We start from the raw sequence: 23861 nt of genomic DNA on the forward strand, positions 1-23861 counted from the left end.
CAAAAAAGTAAATACACATAAACATTTTAAAAGCAAAATAAAACAAAACTTTGTCCTTTCTGCTCTTCCACATGCCTTAAGACATCTTTGGAAGGCAGTCTGCATCCGCTTTTCAATGAGACACATTGGGTAGTAGGCCTGAGGACTCCTCCAGTGGCTGGAACAACAGCGTCAGCACAGAGATCAGACAAGCAGGGCCAGGCCAAGCACGCCCTCTTTCCTTACTCCTAACTTAGAAAAACAAAACCAACACAAAGCCACTCATCAGCATTTCTGTAGCCAGCTGTTAACCAATCCTCTTCCTGCCCTTTCCTCTTTCTTTTCTTCCTTTTTCCAGAAAAACCTGGAAAGCTCTGCAAAGCTTTGCAAAATGACTTACTTGCTCTGGCTGTCTTGTTTTCCTTCTCTCCTTTGGCCTGTGTCATCCTCTGAGGCAAGGACCGCAGTCTGACTTCCTGCCAGCTGGCCTGCTGGGTTCATTTCAGTGTCTTAAAAAAAAAAAAACAACCAAAAAAAAAAAAAACAAACTATATTTTCCCAAACCTACAAACCTCAAGTTAGGAGTCATTTTGTCCAGCTTCATCCAAAGTAGAACATCTCAGTTATAAAAATTTAGCTGAGTAAATGTATTTGGTTTTAAACACAATCCCTTGGTTTCACTTTGTCTATCCAATCAACTCGGAGTGACAACTCTCATAAAATATCTGGTCGTGCTAAGAATCCCATGGGGCAGGACTAATTGTGTGTCGAGTTTAGCAGAGCAGAGAGTCCCAGTAAATTTTCATTTAGTAATTCAGTGACTGTCAATTGACACCTAATATGTATCCATGGCTGTCTGAGGCCCTGTGCTGGGGACAAAAACAAATGTGAGACCCAGCTCCAGCCCTCAATTTCTAATCCCCGTTAGGACATCTTCAACTCATAAATGTGTCTGGGCTCATTCATTTTGTTCTTTTAAATCCATTTGCAAGGTATCAACTATACCACTAAGTTGTGAACATTTTCATGGTTAGCCGTGTTCAGAAATATGATTTACAGGGATGGTTTTCTCTAGCTTCTCCCTTTTTAAAGACTTTTGAGAAATAGCTTTTACATTATAAAGATCATAGCAAGAGTTCAAACTCTGGGTAATGTAATCCACACAAGATTCACTAACCTTTCAGGGTGTTAATTAGCTATAACAGTGTCATAGTATTCAGCTTTCAGTAGCTAGAATTCCTTGGCTAATATGCAGGAAATTTGAGATGTATGCCAGGTGCGTTCAATGAAAGGCTCTGCTCAAATCAAACATGAGTCAAAAAGCAAGTCATTCTCAGCAGCGTTGAGCTTGCCAAGGCATCAGGCGTCTAGAACCATATAACCAGCCCCACCCCCGCAGAGTATTGGGCTGGAACACTGTTATTGAGCGAGTGCTGCTAAATGTGCTGGGAACACACAGCAGACAGCACCACAGAGACTGGAGGCCCACGTGTATTACACATGTACAGCATCCCCAGGAATGACACCATGAGATTCATCTGCCCTGGCTTATTCTCAGGGAAAACCCCAACCAGGTTGAGGGTAAATGAACACCACAGACTGAAAGAAGTAGCCAGAAGCTGCTGCACCAATGTGGCTTCCACAGATCCATATAAAACACAGCGGCAGGAAGGAGTGTTGCCTTTCTCAGGTTTCCTGTCAGGACATCCTGGCTTGAAACACGGTTTTGTCGCTGAAAAATCTGAGCTAGTCGACAGATGGGAGACTGCCAGGTTGTGTCCTTGAGAATCTCAGAAAATCGGTCAGTTTGCAAAGGAGTTCACTAGCAGGTATGAAAATCACCTATTTCCATTAATAACTGGTAGATTTTCTTCCAGACAAAGAGGAGGCATGAACTGATTCAAGGAATGGGGCCTGGGGAAGACTCCATGTACACATTCTGAGCAGACAAGGTCTTTTTTGTTTTGGCAATGCTGTGTGGCTTCCGGGATCTTAGTTCCGCAGTTCAGTTCAGTTGCTCAGTCGTGTCCGACTCTTTGCGAGCCCATGAACCACAGCATGCCAGGCCTCCCTGTCCATCACCAACTCCCGGAGCCTACCCAAACTCATGTCCATTGAGTCAGTGATGCCATCCAACCATCTCACCCCTGTCATCCCCTTCCTTCAGTCTCCTGCCTTCAATCTTTCCCAGCATCAGGGTCTTTTCCAATGAGTCAGCTCTTTGCATGAGGTGGCCAAAGTACTGGAATTTCAGCTTCAGCATCAGTCCTTCCAATGAACACCCAGGACTAATCACCTTTAGGATGGACTGGTTGGATCTCCTTGCAGTCCAAGGGACTCTCAAGAGTCTTCTCCAACACCACAGTTCAAAAGCATCAATTCTTTGGCGCTCAGCTTTTATAGTCTAACTCTTATATCTGTATATTACTACTGGAAAAACCATAGCCTTGACTAGACGGACCTTTGTTGGCAAAGTAATGTCTCTGTTTTTTTAATATGCTGTCTAGGTTGGTCATAACTTTCCTTCCAAGGAGTAAGCGTCTTTTAATTTCATGGCTGCAATCACCATCTGCAGTGATTTTGGAGCCCCTAAAAATAAAGTCAGCCAGTGTTTCTACTGTTTCTCCATCTATTTCCCATGAACCAGGGATCAAACCTGTGCCTCTTGCAGTGGAAGTGTGAAGTCCCAACCACTGAACCATCAGGGAACTGCCAGAGCCCTGTCTTAAACAGCCTTGGACCAAATTTACAACAAGATTTAACAAACTTGGGGTATAAGCATTACCATATAAGATGGTAGGCGCTGTTTCGTTTGTGATTCTGAAGATCACCTGTGAATTCCCCACTGTCCCATAGGTTTGCCACCCACATTGAACAGTTCAGTTCAGCAAAACAGTATAAGGCTATATCTTGAACACTATAAATCATCTCCCTGGGAGAACCACGAGATAAAAGTTGTTTAGTTGGTAAGTAATGTCCAACTCTTTCGCAACCCATGGACTGTAACCCGCCCAGGCTCCTCTGTCATGGGATTTCCCACGTAAGAATACTGGAGTGGGTCGCCATTTTCTTCTCCCAGGGATCTTCCCAACCCAGGGATAGAAGGTGCATCTCCTGCACTGGTGGGCAGATTCTTTATCACTGAGACACCAGGGAAGCCCGCAAGATAAGAAGGATCCATTAAAAGGAGAAGAGACTCTAAGTCAGGGCCCTGTTCTCCAGGCTTGTCATGGCAAGCTCCAGACCAGAACACTCATCCGTTAATTCATTTATTCATTTACTCATTCAACAAACATTTATAGAATACCTCTGAGGTTTTAAGCACTATGCTAGGGGGTCTGAGAACACAAAGGCAAATAAGACCCAGTTCCCTGCCTTTGAGAAGTTCACAGTTGGAGATGGAGAGCCAAGAAGATCAAGTCCAGTAAAGCACTGTGTGGATGTCGCGTGTGACTGCCCTTCTTGTTGTGTGCCTGCCTTGTTTCAAACACGGTGGCACGCAGAGAGTTAGGGAAGAGTCATGCCTGAGCTGCCCACCTGAGAGTAAACAGAAGCAGGTCAGGGGAGTGGGAAGGAAAGAACATCCAGGCAGTGACAGTATCATGGGCAAAGGGACAGAGGAGAGAGACAAGCCATGGCTGTGTGCATTGAGAATAGAGGGTGGGAAAAGTGGGGTGGAAGAGATGAGGATGGATGGGGAAATTAGAATCCGGTGACCGAGGCCCTCGTTGTCAGGCTAAGGCAGGAGCTGGGTCTCCCTTTGTGTCCCCCAGGGGTTGGAGACACTGGTACATATTAGTTGCCGATAAATATCTGAAGACAGTGAGGTGCCACCGATGGGTTTTAAGCAGGGGAGTAACATGACCAGGGCTGCATAGCAGACAGGCATATTCGGGGAAGACTTGAAGAGGCTTAAAGTGCATGCAGGAAGACCAGGTGACCTTAATGACCTGCAGTCATTGAGGGAAGAGATGAAGATGGGCAGAACTAAGGTAGTGGCCAATGGGAGTGGAAAGAAGTGATTGCACACAGGATCACTACCTCAGACAGGAGAGAGGGGGCTGCCATTTTTAGGTCAAACAGTATGCTTGATGTTTATCATGTCTCATGGGCAAAGCCAGACCACATGCAGAAACTATTGGCCAACCTGAAGACTCTTCAAAATCACAGACTGAGACTATAAAGCTGGAGGTCTCCACTGTCCATGACTGTGTCTGGGCAAGATGCCACTTCTCAGGTCCCCACCGAACTTCTCTTGCACTTATTCCCACTGCCTCTTCTGTGGCAGAGGAAGCAAAAAGGAAAACACTGTTCAGAAAAGGATGACACCCAACTATCTCTAAGTGACCAATCTCTGTCCAAATGAACAGGCTGGGTTAAGATGAAGGGGCCCCAATCTCTTTACAGAATGTCAGAGGGAACAACAGAGATCAGTTAAAGTCCTTTGTGCACAGAAAGGAAGCCAGAACTCCAAGAGGGAGAGAGACTTGCCCAAGGACAGACCTAGAGAGGAACAGAACAGGGAGGGAGAGCCAAGAACACAGTGTGATCTCTACTCCCACCCCCCCACCCCATTAGGAAGTCCTTTAAATTCCCCCTAACCTTATCATTAATAGAGGGGGGAGGAGGAGGCAGGTAAAGCCAGTGTATAAGCTGAGCCAATTCAGCTACCAGCCATGCCAGTTTCCCCAGCTTCAAAGAGAAGAAAGATGACCACTGACTCTTTGACTGTTGTTACAGGTCAGTGTAGACTTTTGAGGCCCTGTTGTACATCTCTCAGCCATGTTCTGGGGGTACTGTCTAATAACACTAGTATTCATACCACCACCTTTGCTCTCACCTCAACCACAAGTTTCTACTTCTACTATTCTGTAAGTCATAAAAACATTTTTATGGTGTCAATATTTTGTCCCAGTTTCACCTCTGGCACCAAGTAGTCTGATAAACTTTATAGCTCTGAGTCTTGGTGAGAAAACAGTGTTGTCTGTTGGTGGGAATGTAAGCTGGTACAGCCACTATGGAGAACAGTACAAAGGTTTCTTGAAAAACTAAAAATAGAACTACCATATGACCTAGCAATCTTACTACTAGGCATATACCCCGAGAAAACAATAATGCAAAAAGACATGTGTACCCCAATGTTCACTGCAGCACTATTTACAACAGCCAGGACACAGAGCAACCTAAAAGTCCATCAAAAGATGAATGGATAAAGAAGATGTGGTACATATCTACAATGGAATATTACTTGGCCATAAAAAGGAACAAAACTGAATCATTTGTAGAGACATGGATGGACACAGAATCTATCATACAGAGTGAAGTAAATCAGAAAGAGAAAAACAAGTATCATCTACTAATGCATATATATGGGATCAGAATATGGTAAAGATGAGCCTACCTGCAGGGCAGGAATAGAGACACAGATGTAGAGAATGGACATGTGGACAGGAGGCAGGGAGATGGGGATGGGGGGAATTGGAATACTGGGATTGACATATATACACTGTGCTCAGTCGTTCAGTCATGCCTGATTCTTTGTGACCCCATGGACTGCAGCCCGCCAGGCTCCTCTGTCCATGCAATTTTCCAGGCAAGAATCCTGGCATGGGTTGCCATTTCTCACTCCAGGGTTGGTCAAGACCAGACCTTTCAGTTGAGATAACTGCCATCAAATATACACTACCATGTGTAAAACACACAGCTGGTGGGAACCTGCTGTCTATAGCACAGGGAGCTCATCTCGTGCTCTGTGGTGACCTAGAGAGGTGGAAGGGGTGGGAGGTCCAAACAGGAGAGGACATATGTATACACATAGACATACAACAGACCATACTTCGTTGTACAGCAGAAACCAACACAACATTATAAAGTAACTATACCCCAATTTTTATTTTTTTCCCAATTTTTAATAAAAAAGAAAAGGAAAAAACAGTGCTGTGACACACAAGCTGAGCAGGTTGAGGTCCCTCCTGAACTTCGTATCTCCAGCTTCACAGGCACATCTGTGAACAGCGAACCTCTCGAGGAAACACGTGGTCTCTGCAGATTCCACAGTCACCCTGTATCAAGGCCTGACTTCCTTCCCTCTGGCTCCCCCAGGCCCCCACTCCCCCGTGCAGGAAAAGGAGTGGAGGTGTTTCTCTAGCTTTTTCCTCTTCCCCGCTTAGGTCTATCACATCTCACAAGGTCAACACCTATTTTCTTAGACCCATAATATTCATATTTAGAGGTTTAGGGTACAATTCTGTTTTCCTCTATCATTGCACCTGGTTTTTCTTGCTTTCAGAAGTGCTCCATTCATACACCATGGCTTACTTTTCCCCAGGCAGTGAGTCATATTCAGACAAATTTTATCTTCTGGGTCACAACCTGGTCAGCTCCCCCTTCTCACAAAAAATGATCAAAGGCCCAGATCTGGGTCTTTAGCTTGCACATATATTTTACCTTTATATTAACTTGCACATAATTCATTAAATATTTAAAAAAAGAAAATAAGAGAAAAAAATTTTTAAGAAAAAAAAAACCCTCAGTACATCCTCCAACCTCCCCACTCCTTGTTTTAATTTTCTCCACAGCACATCTGACATACTATATAGCCCTTCATCCAACCCTTCTTTCCCACCCTCCTTCCATAGTCTTTCTTTCTCCTCACTAGACAGAAAGGTAGGGCTTTTGTTTGTTTTGTTCACTTATATATCCCCCAGACACAGCTCAGCGCCTGGCACATACTAAAAACTCAGGACATGTTAAATAAACAAGCTGCTGACTAAACAGTTCATTTTCTTTTCTTTTCTCTGGGGCCTACCACTCCCTCTCCTGCCACAACAGTATTTTTTTTCTTTGGCTTAACAGTTAAGAGATCAGATGACCATACATTTTACATCAGCTCTAGAGGGACTTCACTGAAATAGCAGAGGATATTTCTTCTCCATCTCCAACATCTCCATCTATTGAAATCCTATCCATTTGGCAAATCCTACCCAGCTCTTCTGTGACACCATCTTTTCTTTAACCTCTCACAGCAATCTCCCCCCACCTTGGAATCCATAGCACTTGATGCCTGTATCCCTCATCTAGAATTTAACACTTTCTGCCTTGTGCTGATAATTTTCCTGAACGTGATTGCAATAGGAAGGTCAACAATAAGACAAGGGTAGTATTTCCTTGGCAAAGCTGGCTTCCTGCCCCTCCTCCCCAACTTAATTTCTTGCTGATTTAACAAGACCCAAATCTGGGCCTTACAGGTTTAAGCCGTCCCATGTGAAGGGATCCACCTCTAAAACACCTATTAACCAAGTTCACACAGAGGTTGCAGGGCATACAAACCAAATGCCAATGTAATGATTCATACCAAGGAACTGTGGGCATTCTGATGGACTAGAATGCTTGAGTTGGCCTGACTGGCTGATCTTTTTCTCAAGGGCTGAAGAGTGCTTGGTTAACAGAAACTGAGAACAAAAGTAATCAACCTAAAGTCCCATCTCTCTTTATGGCAGGGCCCCCCCCCTGCTACAGGAGCAGTCTGATCAAGGCCATCACAGTGCTCAAGTTCCCTCAGTTAAGGCCTGCCCTTCTTTAGGTAGTACCAGGGCCAGTGCTCTACTTCCAAGGATGGCCAAACCGCTTCTGCTCAGTTTAGACTCTAAACTGCTTTATCACTTAACCTAAATTACAACCACGTTCCAGCCTTTTCTTCCTGAGACTGCTCCCAGACGTCTGATTAGGGCTTGGAATGTCTTTAATCATTTGGGCAACAAATTTACAGACACTTTCTAGGTTTACTCTCATGGAGAGCGCATCATCCATTACATGTGGATTTTACTGGTATGAAAGCAGACTTATTTCCTGTCACTGTGGTGTGTAAACTGCACTGGCAAAATAGAAGAAATTTCTCCAAATAAGCACCTGGGGGACCAGGTGCCTTGTAGGTTTCAAACTAAGGTCCTAAGGCAGGACAGAAAGAATTGCTTTGGCAGCAAAGAGGAAGGAAAAAAACACCTTCCATTTAAAGTGGCCCAGGGTCAACTAACAAAGGCTCATCTGCTCTCTCAATCCGAAACACAACAGCTACCTATCTTGTTCAAAACCAGGGAATATTTACCTACAAAGTCCTGGGCTTTGAGGAACGACTCCGAAACACCTGGGCCCTTATTAGTTTGCCTTATCCCGGGAATGTGTTTATCTTCTGCTCTAGCCAAGTTCAAGATTTTACAAAAAGGAAGGAAACGGAAATGGAGAGAGGACTTATGCCTTTGTTGCCTTACTCAGGTCTCTTTCACTTCCATAAACTAGCAGTGGGTTGTCATTCTCAGGATGAAGTTCAGAGAACACCTCTCTGCACCAGCAGCAGCTAAGTCACTTCAGTCGTGTCCGACTCTGTGCCACCCCATAGACGGCAGCCCACCAGGCTCTTCTGTCCCTGGGATTCTCCAGGCAAGAACACTGGAGTGGGTTGCCATTTCCTTCTCCAAACACCTCTCTGAGATAGCAGTAAACCTAACTTACACACACACCACATTTCTGCCTTTCACACTGCTGACTGGCAAATGAGCAATGGTTTGTACATGGAGCAGGTGCGGGAGAGGTGGCTTCTGCCAGATGGTGCTAAAAAAAGGCCCCAGTCTGATACACCAGTCTTTCCATTAACCCATCCATGACCAAAGCGAAGTGTGTATTGGGAGTGGTGATCCTTCTTTGTCTTTGGGGACTTCTAAGATCTCAAAGGCTGCCCTTCAGCGCTCCATCACTTAACCTGCTTTTTTGACTTATACACATGGCAGGTGTAGCCAAGAGACTGGGATGCGGAGAGGAAGGTTTTAGTGTAATATGCCTTCACTCTTACTCTCTGGTCCCGAGCACTTCATATTCGAGAAAAGGGTTGACTCCTACTGCCTCTTTCCTGCCTGAGTGCTGCAATGGAACTTCAGTAGGGCCTCTGAAATCACTTGCTCTATCACATTCTTGCTATAAGAAGTGATGAAGCACACCATTTATGCTGTTTAACCAGAAGTTTCCTCCTCTCTATAAAAGGATAATTCAAACCGAGCTCACAGGACCGGCTGTGGGAATCTAATGAACTAACTTGTGTGAAACACAGTCCCTGCTACATGCTATATAAGCACTCCAGGATACATTCGTTTTCTTCCTTCCAGGAGATAGTCCTGCACTGTTTACTCTGTTAGATCAGCTTCCTATAAGCTACTGGAGTGGCTTGTCCCCATGGCTCGCTCATGCCATCCCAGGAAATGGCCACAGCACTGTAACATGAGATGAAAAATTCTAGGAAGGAGCAGCTAGAACAGAAAGACAACTGCACGGTGCCACAAGGCAGTGTGCCCTAGACAAGGCTCCCAGCAGGAAATCCTGTGGCCTCGCAGTATCACAGGTGCTGGGGCCCAGAGAAAATTCCCCTAACCACCCTTCCGTAAATTCTCATCAGGCCCCACATTCAACTCATCAGATAATAGATGAGCCTTCTTCTTCTAAAGCCACTCACTGGGTAGGCTGTGGAGCTCATGCTAGGAAAAGGGAAGTCTCTCTCCATTAGAACTCAGTACTGGGAACCACACAAAGCCTTTAAAGAACTACCCAGAGATTAACGTCCCTGCAACGTGGCTCTAAGGGTTAGGGTGACTCTAACCCGGTGGGAAAAAGTGGAAAAGCAACTTTTTACATCTTGACTGGCTGACTACTACTAGGCTGCTAGGCACAGACTAGTGAGTCTCTGGAGTGGACAGTGTTTTGGAAAGGAGATTTGAACGACTCGCTCAAGGCAGACAGGCCAGCCAGAGGCCAGGCTCCCTTCTCCTTCCACACCAGGCAGGACAGCCAGGGCGAGGCTTGGGCGGGGAGGGGCCCGGGGTCTGGCGCGGCGGCTCTGGGTGCAGTTAGGCCCCACGTGCCCCGAAGCCCCGGCGGATCAGCCGGCCAGAGTCCAGGATCGGCCCCAACCGCACGAGGGTGTCAGGAAGTCGGTGCCCGGCCTTACAGAGGATGTGAAGGTACCTGGGGCACGCCTGGGCGGTTAAAGACCTCAGGAGAGATTCGCGCCGGGCCGCCAGCACCCCTCCCCTCCGAGCCCGCCTCCTCAGCACCTTTGCCGCAGCTCGGGCAGCCGGCCCGGCCCCACAATGGGTCACGAGGCAGCGTCGGCGGCGGGCGCGGCCCGGTCAGTCCCGGCAGGACCGACCGGCACCACCCACGGCCCCCACCCGGCGCGCGCCACGTCCCCGGCTCCTCCCTTGCCCCCGAGAGCCACGCGGGGAACCCCGGTGACGTCACCGTCCTCCAGCTCTCGCCTTCCCGCGCTCTCCAGAAAGGACGCGAAGGTGGTGACGTGTCCGGGGCTTTGACGCGGCTGCGCAAGAGACGTCGGCAACAGAACGTCCTGCGGCGCCGCCTGGTGGAAGAAAAGCCCCAAGATGGCCGGAAGCGGCGGAGCCGGCGAGAGGAGAACGTGACTGACGTCAGCTTGCGGAACCGAGGGGGCGGTGGCCGCGTGACCAGCCTCCGCCCTCGGCGCCGGCGTGTCTTCCTTTTGCTTCTTTTATCAGTACAGTGTGGTAGCTTATTCCCCTTTCATTTGAGGTTACAACCTTGCCTTTTCTCGAACTTAACAATGTAAGTTACATTGTTGGTTATAGAAAATTTGGGGGGAAAAAGCAAAGGAAAATATATGAAGGAAAGGGATAGCAATATCCCTTTTCATATTTACTTCTGGCCTTTCTTTTACTTTAATCAGGTTGTGAACTCCCTGTATGGCAATGGTTTTAGGTACAAAAGCTGTTGAGGGACGAAAAGCACCAAAACTAAGTTAGAAAAACACGGTAGAGGAGAAACAGGTTAAGGGTAATAGTATTTAATGAGCGTTTAACAAGACTATCTCATTTACTATGCACATCATCCACAGGAGGAAACTGGGCTCAGAGATTTTAAAAACTTGGCTAAGGTTACAGGGCTCATAAGCGGGTAATGGAGTAAGGGATGTGAACCCAGCAGTTAAACTCTGAACCTTAAGATGGTGTTCTGGGGAGAGGGTGAAAAATTGCAGGGAAAATAGATGGTGGCAAACCGGCTTTGTATTCTATAACCGTCAGATGGTGACTAGTTCCCAGGAGCAAGGCTTCATCTGTAGGATCAGCTTTGCAGTAGTGTTCCATAAAACAGCTCCCACTGATAATATGCCTTGAGCCACCTAGCTATGTGCTTGTTACCGACCAGAAGCACTGCCCTCTCCCATTAGCATTGAAAGGTGAGGGTCTGCACCAGCGCTGGTATTAGATCCTGCAATTCGAAGTGCAGCCTGCACTCTGGCAGCATTTCTTCAGTCCAGCAACTTGCTTTATCCAGCCGGATGATAAAATTGCAGGCTCTTGGACTCCACCCTGGAATTTCTGACTATATGGTCTGACTATATCCGTGGGTGATGTCTGTGCACATTAAAACACTAGTGTAAACATGTCCTCCCGCCCTTTCTTGTTGAGATAGGTGGGATGGTAGAAAGATGTGAAGGGAGCCTGGTTGTGGGAGGGCAGGCAGGCTGGAGGTTTTGTTTTTTTGTTTACCTGGGCCACATGACTTGTGGGATCTGTTTCCTGAACAGGGATTGAACCTGGGCCACAGCAGTGAAAGCCCGGAATCCTAACCACTAGACCACCAGGGAACTCCCTGTAAGGACGTTTAAAAAGAGGATCAAATAAGGAATGCCAGGAAATATCACGACATGGACCAGAAGAAAAGTAGGAAATCAGAATCTATAAGATTTTTAAAAAAGGTGGGGGGACTATGTTGAGTTAAGCAGGTTCATCTTGGGAAATTCACCGACAAAATAGACACAGGGCTGTACTCTGACTGACTTTTCTGTGTTGTCTGTGACTTTTGGCTGAGAGAGTCCATTCATTCAAAGGGCTGGAGGAGGGCAGCCCCTGCCCATTCATTCCCTCACCTTCAGTGGATAAAGCAGGAGTTCCCTGAGTTTTAGTGGAGGGCACATCTTGGCCTGTTTCTGACATAGGAGACCTGGTAGTGATAGAGGAGTTCCTCTGGGATGATATATACAGGTTGCATTCTGTAAGTGGCCCGGCATGGGGGCTGGTGTGAATGCCTGTGTATGGACATGTGGGCTGGAGGGAAAAGGAAGTGATTGGCTGACCAGACAGAACAGGAATCAGTGAGAGAAGAGGGGGACCTTCCCCCAGAAAGTCACAGAGCTGATGACCTTTGGTACCTTGAGAGAACCAGATGGCAGGCCTACAGAACTTCCCTTAGGCGGGTGGTTCTTAGAGTCGGATTTTCTGAAGGTCTCTGAGTGGCCTCTCATGCCTCTGAATAGTAGCAAGCTGTTGAGATGCTAGCAATTTTGGTAGAGGCAGATGTGAACCACAGTGTCCTGGGTGTAGGAGTAGCAAGTAGTTCTCACCATGCCCACTGTGTTAGGGGCCTGGCAGTGTTGCCTGAAGGAGGATTTAGGATGCCCATCAGTATACACTCAAGTCTGAGGATGGTCAGTCTGTGCAGTAGGCAGCAAGGCTGTGTGGACATGGGAAGGTTTTGCACTGCCCACTCCAGAATACAAACAGTGGCTGCAGCATGCAAAGGCAGCAGATGGGCAGCCCTCAAAAGAGCTGGGAGAGTCCAACAAGTAATGGAGGAGGTGTGCAGCAGATGGTACAGGAGGGAGTGTGTATGGGTGGGTGCAGGGTTTGAAGAGCACTGGACTGATGGGAGTATCTAGGCCCATTCTACTCTTGTAGTGAGGGGCACGTCTGAAATGAGGTCACTGCTGATGGTGTCCCAAAGGTATTTGGATGCTGGGAGTGGGTGCAACAACCCTACTGGTACTTAGGACTGTGCTCAACCTGGTAGAGAGGGTGTCAATGTAACTCTGAACCCATGCCAGATTTTGATGGACTGTGTTGATGGGCCAGGGGGTCCTGGGTGAACACCCCAGCACTGGAAGGGGGGGGGGCGCCTCTTTGGGTAAATAATTTGCCCTGGCTATGTATTTTATGGCCCACGTGGTTCTAATGGCCTCCAAGGTTGGAGTCAAGTACTGCTAGACTGAGCCAGGATTTGCCTCTCACAGGTTTAGCTTGATAAAAAAACTGTGACTGATGTCCTCAAAGACTGAAGGACTTAGAATAGGCCAGCCACTGTGTTTCTATGGGTATTTTTACTTTTCAGGCAGGCACTCTGCCTCACCTAGTTTTAATGTCTCCTCTTCTGTATACTTATCCAAGCCCTTCCTATCCTTTTTTATTTTGTCCACGTGGCAGGCTTTGCAGGATCTTAGTTCCCCGACCAGGAATCAAACCCGTGTCCCCTGCAATGGAAGCATGAACACCAGGGAATTCCCCTTTTCCTCTCCTTTAAATCCCAGCACAAAGTCTAATTCTCCCTGGACCTCTGGGTTCTCCTCAAGGATCTTCCCCATTGTCTGAAGCACTTGAGAACTCTCCACACAAGCCAGCCCCTCAGTTGTAGAGGACAAACAACCCTTAATTTGTCTACCCATCTCCTTCATGTAGGGGCACAGGTCCTTTTACCAAAAATGCTCACAGACCTGTCTCCCACCTCAATTAGGTCCATGAGACCTTTGTTTGGGGATTTTGGACTTTGTACGTTCGAGTTGAGCAGAGGAGTCAGTCCTGTTCTAGAGCGGAAGTGAAAGCCATAGCTTCAGGTGCATTTATTATTGTTGTTCAGTCACTAAGTCTTTTCCGACCCTTTGTGACCCCATAGGCTGCAGCACGCCAGGCTCCCCTGTCCTTCACCATCTCCTGGAGTTTGCTCAAATTCATGTCCATTGAGGTGGTGATGCTATCTTAGCATCTAATCCTTTGCCAACCCCTTCTCCTTTTGCCTTCAGTCTTTCCCAGCATCAGGGTCTTTTCCAATGAGTCAGTTCTTCACATCAGGTAGTCAAAGTATTGGAGCTCCAGCTTTCAGCACCAGTACTTCCAATTAATATTCAGGATTGATTTCCTTTAGGGTTGATTGATTTGATCTCTTTGCTGTCCAGGATGTGTTAGGAGCCAGATATCCTACCAGAAGGAGCTGCTCTGTGTTGATAGTAATGAAGCCTCAGGAGAGGTAGAGATGGGTCAGATGGACCCTGGCTGCAGGGGTTCTGAGGCCTAACCATAGCCCTGCTCCACCGGAGGATAGCTGTCTAGCCCTGTTTTAGTGTCCATGAACCAGTCATTCATTCCTATTTTTGCCTGAGCTGGTTAGAGTTGGCTTTTTGTCATGGGCAGTCAAAACTGCCTACCTATACACTTTTCTTGTCTTCCAAAGATAATGAATTATGAAGAATTTATAAAGCAATATGATAAAGTGGAAAGAACATGCACTTTGGAATGAAATGAAACATTTTTAATGCTATTTCCAGTAAGATACTTAATCTCAGAGAGACTGTTTAACTTTATAAAAGAAGGAATGGTGGCTAAATTCAAATAATGATGAGGACTAAATAAGAAAAATGATTAAGTGAGATTGGAAATGAAAATGCCTGAGATGTAATAGTCAAATAGGAAATGTTCCATTCTCTTCTTTTCTCCTTAAAGGCAGGCTTCTATTCTGTGACTTACAGTATCTCCATTCTGTAATCAATGAATTAAAAAATAGAAATTGAGTTTTATCACCTGTTAAGCTTTTTGGAGAGTAAAGGAGGAAATAAAAATCAAGTGAACAAGCAATTACAAGCATTAGTTTGAAACGTCAATCAATATTGCCTTGACACCTGAATCTCTTTTTCCTGGTTCACTATCACCTAAATCTCCCAAAAGGTTTATAATTTTATAATTAGACCAACAGAAGATATAATTTATAAAAACTAGTGACACTGTGCATTATTTGAGAAGAGAATAAAAGGATATGATTGGAACTCTGTCAGGATGATCTTCAACATTTTGCCCTAACCAAGGTATTAATTTTCCAACATGTTAGTATAAGGTGGAGTGCTGCTGACTTCTTAGAGAATTAGGAAAAGGTCGAAACAAACTCTAAAGGTGAGTCCTTCAGGGAGGTAAGTGAGCTGGTTTTCTTTTTGTTTCTTTAAAAACTCTACCCAGGAATATCATCCACATTAAGTGAAGGCTATACACAGCAGCACCAAAAGGGCTATTTACAAGAAGAGTTTTTCTTCAAAAGAATTCACTTGAATGCACTGAGAAGCTGCATCTTAGCTAAGAGTAGTTCACTAAGGAACAGAGCCATCTAAGTGTCTAACTAGTATTTAAAGTTGTCAAAGGGTGGGGATGTGCAAATTTAGCAGCAAGACTCTTGTTTTGCTTCAAGGGAAAGTGATGGTGGTCAGAGGCGCCAGTTCCAAGGGCTGGTCCAAGGGCGGCCGCTGGTCCTGGTACTCTGCCACATGCCCGTTGCGGTGATGCCCGTACTCAAACTTGATTCGAAGTTCACCTATCTTGGACTGGGGCAGAATATCTGGGATCCACTCGATGATGAAAGGTGTTGGCTCCTTTTGATCTGGGGAAGTGTTGCCTGAAGAGAAAAAAGAAAAGAAAAAAGAATTGATTAGTATAATTCCAAAATAAATTTTCACAAATTTTAAAAGCACAAAGAAGTTAAAAAAAAAAACCTATATGAGAAGAAAAAAAGGGGGGGGGGGGCAACAAGAAGAATCAAGGGAAGGGAAAAGTGATTACTGCTTTATCTATCCAGAACTGTCTGGCATTCTCAAATAAAATAAGACCCAGCCTTTATGAAAAGAGGGCCAAAGGAATCATAAGCAGAGGCCAGGCTAAGAGGAAAAGACAGCTGGATGAGATGAAAAGGGAGACTAGCAAGAAAAGGTCAAGTTTCAAGAAAACTAGAAAGAAACAATTAAAATCCACATGGTTCTAACATATATTACAAATCCATAATAACCACAAGAGTGTTGTACTGGCATATATCTAGACAGATGAAAAGAACAAAAAAGAAAGATCCAAAATGGATACAAAAAGAAGACAAATTTAAGATAAGGCCAAAATGGTATTTTCAATTAGTGTAAGAAATACAAGTAAGTGTTTCTTATAACAAATGGGGTGCATCAACTACATAATTATCTGGAAGAAACTAAAAGATGACAGAATCTTACTTCATAATTTACATCAAGAGAAAGTCCAGAATATTAAAGATTTAAATGTGAAAAACTCAGGTTAAAGAATGCTCTTGAATAAATATAAAGTACTAGCAGAATTAAAAACAAGCATATGGTATCACCTCAAAAACATGGAGACAATAAACAGAAAACATAGTCCATTTAGCAAAAAACAGAAAAAACAAAAAGACAGGGGGCTTTCCTGGTGGCTCAGTGGTAAAGATTCTACCTGCCAATGCTGGAAACACGGGTTCAGTCCCTGATCTGAGAAGATCCCATGTGCTGAGGACCAACAAAGCCCATGAGCCATAACTATTGAGCCTGTGCTCTAAGCCAGACAGCCGCAACTACTGAAGCCTGTGTACCCTAGTGCCCATGTTCTGCAACAAGAGAAGCCACTGCAATGAGAAGTCTGCACAGGGGAACTGGAGAGTAGCCCCTGCTTGCCACAACTAGAGAAAAGCCTGCGCCGCAAAGAAGACCCAGCACAGCCAAAAATAATAAATAATAAAAAACCAAGATGACAGAAAACTAACTATATTAATTACAGTAAAGGGGATATATTAAACTCAGAGAAAAATAAAAACAATATAATACTAATAAGATTCAATAAGAACAAAGTGTCACAAAAAAGTTAAAAGGATGGCAATAATTAGAAAAATGTAAAACAAAAGAAAGCTGGTGTCACTGTTGTAATATTGAATAAAGACAAATTAAGGGCAAATGTTATTTTTAAATTGATGAACTGTTAATATAGGCTGAATCTATATTCTCTAAAATTTCTCCCTAATATTATTGTATCCTCCCCAAATTCATAAATTGAAAACCTAATCCCCAATGTGACAGTACTTGGAGGCAGGGCCTTTGGAAGGTGATTAGGTCATGAGGGAAGAGCCCTGATGAGTGAGATTGAATGCCCTCATTTAAGACCCCAGAGACATCTATGCCCTTTCTGAAATGTGACGACACAAAGAGAAGGCTGCTGATGGCTATCTTTGAACCAGGATGCAGGCCCTCATCAGACATTGAATCTGTAGGAATCTTGGACTTCCCACCCTGCAGAACTGTGAGAAATAAATCTCTATTGTTTATAAGTCACCCAGTTTACAGTATTCTATTACAGCAGTCCAAATGGATTAAGATAATATATTTACATTGACATCTGTCAAAAGCTTTAATGTACCAAAAAAACATTGCATTACAATACTTAAAGGCTTTTGCAGTATCAGAAGGCATTTAGAGAAACAAAACTGTAGTAGGAAATTGTATTACAGCTCTGCTTATCTAAGTTTTATAAATCTTAAAGCTATACAAGATTTTATATTGGATAAATAATAACACATTTGCTAGCACAAATTCATATCATGAATTAGGTTAGTGAGAAACTATTTTTAAATTCCCTTAAAAAAATCGAAAAGGCACATCTTCTGAACTCAAAAAAATAAAAGTAGGAATGGATACTTAAGAATATAAAAAAAAAAAAGAATATAAAAATCAAAAGCCTCAACCAAATAGAAATTTTAAATACAAAGTATTGGGAACACAGAAACTAAACTATGATTATAGGCTATTTAGGTATTAATAATAAGAACCTTAAATGTTCCTATTATCAAACATGAATTTTAAAAATTAACTGATAATTCCAAAAGTTATAAAAATTCAAAAGTTCCAAGAAACTGTTAGAAAAAGTTTTTAAAGAGTTCGGAATGTTTAACAGACAAAAGTGGAAAATAGTTCAAAACATACAAATTATTTTCTTTCTTTCTTTTTTTTTTAGTTCTACCACTTTATTGCTACCAACCCATCTCCCTCCACCCTCGTGCACACATGCTCAGTCATGTAATCCCATGGACTTAAGCCCGCCAGGCTCCTCTGTCCATGGACTTTTCCAGGCAAGAATACTGGAGTGGGTTGCCATTTCCTTCTCCTACAAATAAGTTTTTATATAACTATTACCAAGACCCAAAAAAGATAGCCTCCAAAAAAGAAATTGTAGGCAATTAATACTTATGAATAGATAATAAAAAATCCTAAATAAAGTATTAGCAGATAGAGTCTACATATATATTAAAAGAAAAAAGACCACATAGGATTTATTCCAGAAATGTAAGATTATTTCAATATTAGAAATTGATTCCTAAAATTCATATTGTACACCAACTATACTTAAATTTCATTGCACTTGGGTCAGTAGAGTTTATCTTTAGAGGTTTCTCAAAAGATGGTAAAAAGGTATTTAAAAAATTCAATTCCAGGGAGCTGCCTGGTGGTCTAGTGGTTAGGATTCAGTACTTTCACTGCTGTGGCCCGGGTTCAATTCCTGGTTGGTGAACTCCTGCAAGCTGTGTGGCAAGGCCAAAAATTAAATGAATAAATAAAAATAATTTAAAAAAACCTATATTACAAATCAATTATAGCTCCTAATAAAAATAACTTAATAAACTAAGAATATGATATGCTATTAAAATAAAAATTTTTATCTGAAATTAATAATCAATAGTTCATTATTTACTAGAGCAGCTTTTTCTAGAAATGGATTCTATATGAAATACTAATGGCATTCCCCTGAAAAGAGTTCACTGGTCAAATAAACTGGGGAAAATTTAAGTTACATAAAGTTCAATACAAATCTTTATTTCAGGATTTTTTAATATGCAAATTTATAGGATGAGTTACTAAGAGAGATACATTATATTGTAAGACATTACTCACTACTGCCTCCCTACTCCAACTGTAACATTTTCTGAGATCTGAGTGTATCTTACAACTAGGGAAGTTTTCATGTGGCAAAATTTCTTTTCCCACCAAAAAAGTTATTACAAAGTTGACTGAACATCTTACATTCAAGGGTCTTCAAATAAAAAAAATACAGTATGCAGCATTTTCAAACTTATCAGATCATGGAACACTTTTTTCAGAGAATATTTATCACTATCTCTTCTTCAAGACAGTTGGAAAATGCTCTGCTGGGGGAGTTTAACTATAGTAAAACAATAATTTTACTATAATAAAATGAAAATCCACAGCTGCTAGCTTTACTATTATTCATTGTTGCTCTTGAAGTTGTAGGTAATTTAATAAGAAAAAGACAATGGTATAAACATTTGATAGGAAATAAATTTATCATCACTTTTCAAGTGATATAATTAATTTTCCAGAAACCAACAGGTAAACAACTATCATCACTAATAGGAACTCATTAAGGACAGCAATTTGATACTAATTATATCAAAATCTCACATCAATACATGACCACTGGAAAAACCATAGCCTTGACCAGACGGACCTTTGTTGGCAAAGTAATGTCTCTGCTTTTTAATATGCTATCTAGGACTCTGGGAGTTTGTGATGGACAGGGAGGCCTGGCGTGCTGCGATTCATGGGGTCACAGAGCTGGACATGACTGAGTGACTGAACTGAACTGAACTGATACCAAAATCTGGAGAAGGGCATGGCAACCCACTTCAGTATTCTTGCCTGGAGAATCCCATGGACAGAGGAGCCTGGCAGGTTACACAGTCTCTAGGTTTGCAAAGAGTCGCATGACTGAAGTGACTTAGCATGCATGCATACCAAAATCAAGAGCTTCCCATACACTGGCAGTAACAAGTTAGACACATGATAAACATCTTACTCACAAGAGTAGCCAAAAGTATATTTCACAGGAGTTTGACAAAATAATTACAGATTCTAAATTTCTCCATGACATAGTTCACTGCCCTCAAAGTGCTTATAGCCTAGTTAGTGGAAAGACAGGTGAGTGAGTACTGGATGGCAAGGAGTGAAGGCTCTAATTGCCTGGGGTTGAAGATCAGCTCTACCACTTCACTAGCTGTGTAACTCTGGGCAGGTTACTGTACTTATCTTCACCTTGATTTATTCATCTGTAAATGGGGATCACAGTATCTACCCCTGAGTAGGCTGATGAGCATTAAATGAATTGATCTATGTAAAGCACTTAAAATAACAGCAAGCACAGAGCTCATTAAGTGCATTTTGTTGCAGGTGTCATTATTATTAAAATACCTCAGTTAAAAACAGACAAAGCAAAAGCAATTCATCAAATACAAATGACTAATTGAAAATTTTACTCTCATTAATATTTGAGGGTAATGTAAATTAAAAAAATGATAGGATATTTTTTGCCTATCAGATCAACAAAGATTAAAAAAGAGAAACTCTTTCATACATGGTTAGCAGGAGTAAACTGTAGAATTAGTACTATCTTTCTGGAGAGCAGTGTGACCAAAAAAAAATCAAAAGTCAAAAAAAAAAAAAATCAAAAGTCCTAAAAATGTAAATAAACTGTGACTCTCCAATTTCACTTTTCCTTTTTTTAAATAATTTTATTTATTTCTGGTTGCACTGGATCTTTGTTGCTGTGCAAGGGCTTTCTCTAGTTGTGGTGACTGGGGACCACTCTCTAGCTGTGGTGCCTGGGCCTCTCATTGTTGTGGCTTCTCTTGTTGCAGAGCTCAGACTCTGAAGTGCAGGCTCAGTCGTTGTGGCACCTAGTCTTAGTTGCTGCGAGACATGTGGAATCTTCCCAGACCAGGAATCGAACCTGTGTCCCCTGCGTTGGTAGGCGGGTTCTTTTCCACTGTGTTACCAGGGAAGTCCTCCAATTTAACTTTTAAGAATTTATCCCCCAAAATATCCTAAATAAGTTAGGAAATAATTAAGGCCATAAAAGGTTTTTCTAAAAGGAAGTTAATTATAAAAGGAAGCATTGTTTATAATAGCAAGAAGTTTGATATAACTTAAACTCGGGGTTGATCAGAGTGAGATAACTTAATGAATGAATTTTATGCAGCTGTTTAAAAATGTCATATTCACAATAGCCAAAAGATCAAGCAATCCAAGTATCCGGACAGATGAATGGATACACAAAGTGTAGTCTATACATATAATGAAACATTTTTCAACCTTAGAAAGAAAATTTGACACATGCTACAACATGGATGAACATTGAAGACATTATGGTACATGAAATAAACCAGTAACAAAAGGACAAAAATTGTATGATTCTAATTCAAGTAATCAAATTCATATAGACAGAAAGTGGAATGGTAACTTGGGTTGGGGAGGCAGGACTGTGGATTAGTATTTAATGGGTACAGTTTCAGTTGAGGCAGATGAAAATTGGAGATGAATGGTAGTGATGGTTGCATAACAATGCCAAAGCTCTTAATGGCAGAAAAATTTTATGCTTAAAAATGGTTAAAATGTTAATTGTATATTATATATGTTTTATAATAATAAAAAAAGTCTAAAATAATGTTGAAGACAGACATGGAAAGTTGTTCATGATATATTTTTAAGTGGAAAAAGCTAGATATGATACCATGTTTCAGAAACTGTTTCTATGCACAGAAAAAAAAAAGAGTGTACACCAAAATCTTAATGGTGATGTCATCTATGGTGGGTGGGATTTTGCTGTGTGCTAAGTCACTTCAGTCATGTCCAACTCTTTGGGACCCCATGGACAGAGGACCCTGGTGGGCTTTTCCTGCAGCCTGCCAGGGTCCTCTGTCCATGGGATTCTCCAGACAAGAATACTGGAGTGGGTTGCCATTTCCTCCTCCAGGGGATCTTCCTGTCTTCTCTCTTACGTCTCCTGCATTGGCAGGCGGGTTCTTTACCACTAGTGCCACTTGGGAAGCACGGCGGGTGGCATTATCAGTGGTTTTTATTTTTCTTTATGCTCTGTAGTGAAATCTATGATTTCCGTATAATGAATAGGGATTACTTCTCTAATTTTATTTTAAAAGCAGTGGCTCGAATGAAACAAAACACCTTACCCCATGCTGCCTTTACAAAATGTATGAATGTGTCTTCTTGGCTTAAGGTCAAGACGCAAAGTCCAGGACAGCATAATACGCACAGGTGACCTTCAAAGGAAGGTGTGCTGCTGAAACCACCAATTTACTTACCAACTTTGAGAAAAGTTTTTAGTTCCAAGGGTCGCAGCACTGGTTGCTTTTCTATTCGACCGTAGGTTTCTGCTATGCTCTCTACTTCTACTTTAGGGCATTTAAACAGCTCATAGGTCCCATCTCGGTTCTGGATAAAACTCCGGGTGATTTCCAAAGGCATCTGGATATGGAGACAACACCAAGAAAGGTGAGAAAGGAAAACCTTTACAAGTAGACGAACACTGGATGACGGTAGGTTTTATTCACTCTTTCAAGTACACCCAAAAGTTTTCCTTGTATTTTCAAGTAAATTTTTCCAACAATTCTGCCTTTTCTCCTATATATTGTTCATGGCTTCCCTTTTTTCCTCTAATTTGGGCTCCTGCCAAACCCTCCTGAACTGAACCCCTAATACCTTCATGGCTACAGAACTGCTGCCGGCACAGAGCTGCTCTAAAGTCATTTCATTCCTTCCTCACTGCTCTGCGGGAAGCCGCCTCCTAAAAACTACACCGACCACACCTACCGCTCATGTCTGGTGTGCTTCCACCATCCTTGGCACTGAGTCAGACAAAGCCTGGACTGAATTTTATCTTTGCCACTCAACAGCAGGCTGAGCTTCCCACAGCCTGTTTCTCATCTGCAAAATACAGTCCATACCAAGTCATAGCTGTGAGCTGGAATGGCGTGATATAGGTAAGTGGTGCACAACAGACAGAGGCTCAGCAATTTGACTTTACTCTGGGTTGTTTCAGTGCCTCCCTGCACATCATGTTTTCTTTCTGTCACATCCTGCATTTAAAGAAGTTCCTCCATTGTCTTTAGGGCTAACGTAAGTCTTCCCTAGTGTTCACATGTAAGTTCTACAGATACCAATTTATTATTTTTCTGAACATAACAATGCCTTGCAGTCAAGCTAATCTTAATGTATTAAATAACATGATGTTGAGTTTTCCACAATATTTCATTATCATAGGAAGGGAAAATCCTCAAGATTTTAGGATCTACTTGAAAAAAATGTTTAAAAATGTCTACTACTATCCCTGTAAAAAGGAACACAAACTAAGAATCATTTCTCTAATGAGCACTCAATTGCAGTTTGGAGAAGAACACTAAATTGTGCTGGATCTACTGACTTCACAAGTAGCACATCGTCTCAAATTATATACATACTTCCCAGGTGCCTGCCAGTTTATTTAGGGCTCACCACAGATAGTAGGGGAGCATTATCTAATTTACAAGAAAAAGCATCCTTGTTTTCTCATCCCAAAGGCAAAGAAAAAAGGATGTTCCAATTTAAAAAAGAGTACAGCCTCAAGTTCCAGTGAATACCTATTAAAATCAGAGTTGGAACCATAAAGTCACGAATGTTCCTGAATAATCTCTTAGGATGAACAAAAGGAATTCTCTGTAGTGTCCGTAACTCAACGAGCTGGTGCTTCCTGCACTTGCTTCTCTCTCTTCCCCACTCTGCCCTCCCAGTGTTGTAGAAATCAGCTCTTACCTCCGGGGTATCTAAGATTTGTTTAACCTGCAGGATATTCGTGATATGCCAGGTATACTTGGAAAAGGTTCCCAGTGGCAAGGCATCTTTGCGAACAAAAGCTTTAAGGCAAAAAAGGGGACAAAATTAGACTACGGAAAAATAATAGCATTACCTGTGCTCTTTCACTGAATTTGTCATTTTAGTTTCTAGAGAGTTCAGTGAAGTGCTATTCGTGCCTTATAGAATCTTGCCCTCTAAAAAAGAAATCCTGGGCTTTCCTGGTGGCTCAGTGGTAAAGAATCCGCCTGCCAATGCAGGAGACATGGGTCCGATCCCTGGTCCCAGAAGATCCCACATGCTCTGGAGCAACTAAGCC

At 42.9% G+C, this 23861-nt stretch overlaps 1 protein-coding gene and 1 long non-coding RNA gene across 3 annotated transcripts in view; both read right to left on the reverse strand.

Annotated features, from left to right (window-relative positions):
- LOC110127552 (uncharacterized) overlaps positions 1–4334 on the reverse strand; it is a 113640-nt gene extending 109306 nt beyond the window's left edge. Inside the window, exon 1 of the long non-coding RNA XR_011492920.1 lies at positions 380–4334. This is a non-coding gene — a long non-coding RNA (uncharacterized lncRNA). The remainder of the gene's footprint in view (positions 1–379) is intronic.
- Positions 4335–14333: 9999 nt separating this feature from the next.
- The window catches only part of C2H2orf42 (chromosome 2 C2orf42 homolog), a 35713-nt gene continuing 26185 nt past the window's right edge, over positions 14334–23861 (reverse strand). For both annotated transcript variants that reach the window (XM_020877820.2, XM_020877821.2), the window contains exons 8-10: positions 23504–23604; positions 22018–22180; positions 14334–15483 (exon numbers count right to left, since the gene is read on the reverse strand). In XM_020877820.2, coding sequence (XP_020733479.1) covers positions 15275–15483; positions 22018–22180; positions 23504–23604 — 473 coding nt within the window. In that variant the 3' untranslated portion in view covers positions 14334–15274. The remainder of the gene's footprint in view (positions 15484–22017; positions 22181–23503; positions 23605–23861) is intronic.

The sequence above is a fragment of the Odocoileus virginianus genome, chromosome 2, assembly GCF_023699985.2.
Source record: "Odocoileus virginianus isolate 20LAN1187 ecotype Illinois chromosome 2, Ovbor_1.2, whole genome shotgun sequence".
NCBI classification, from domain to species: domain Eukaryota; kingdom Metazoa; phylum Chordata; class Mammalia; order Artiodactyla; family Cervidae; genus Odocoileus; species Odocoileus virginianus.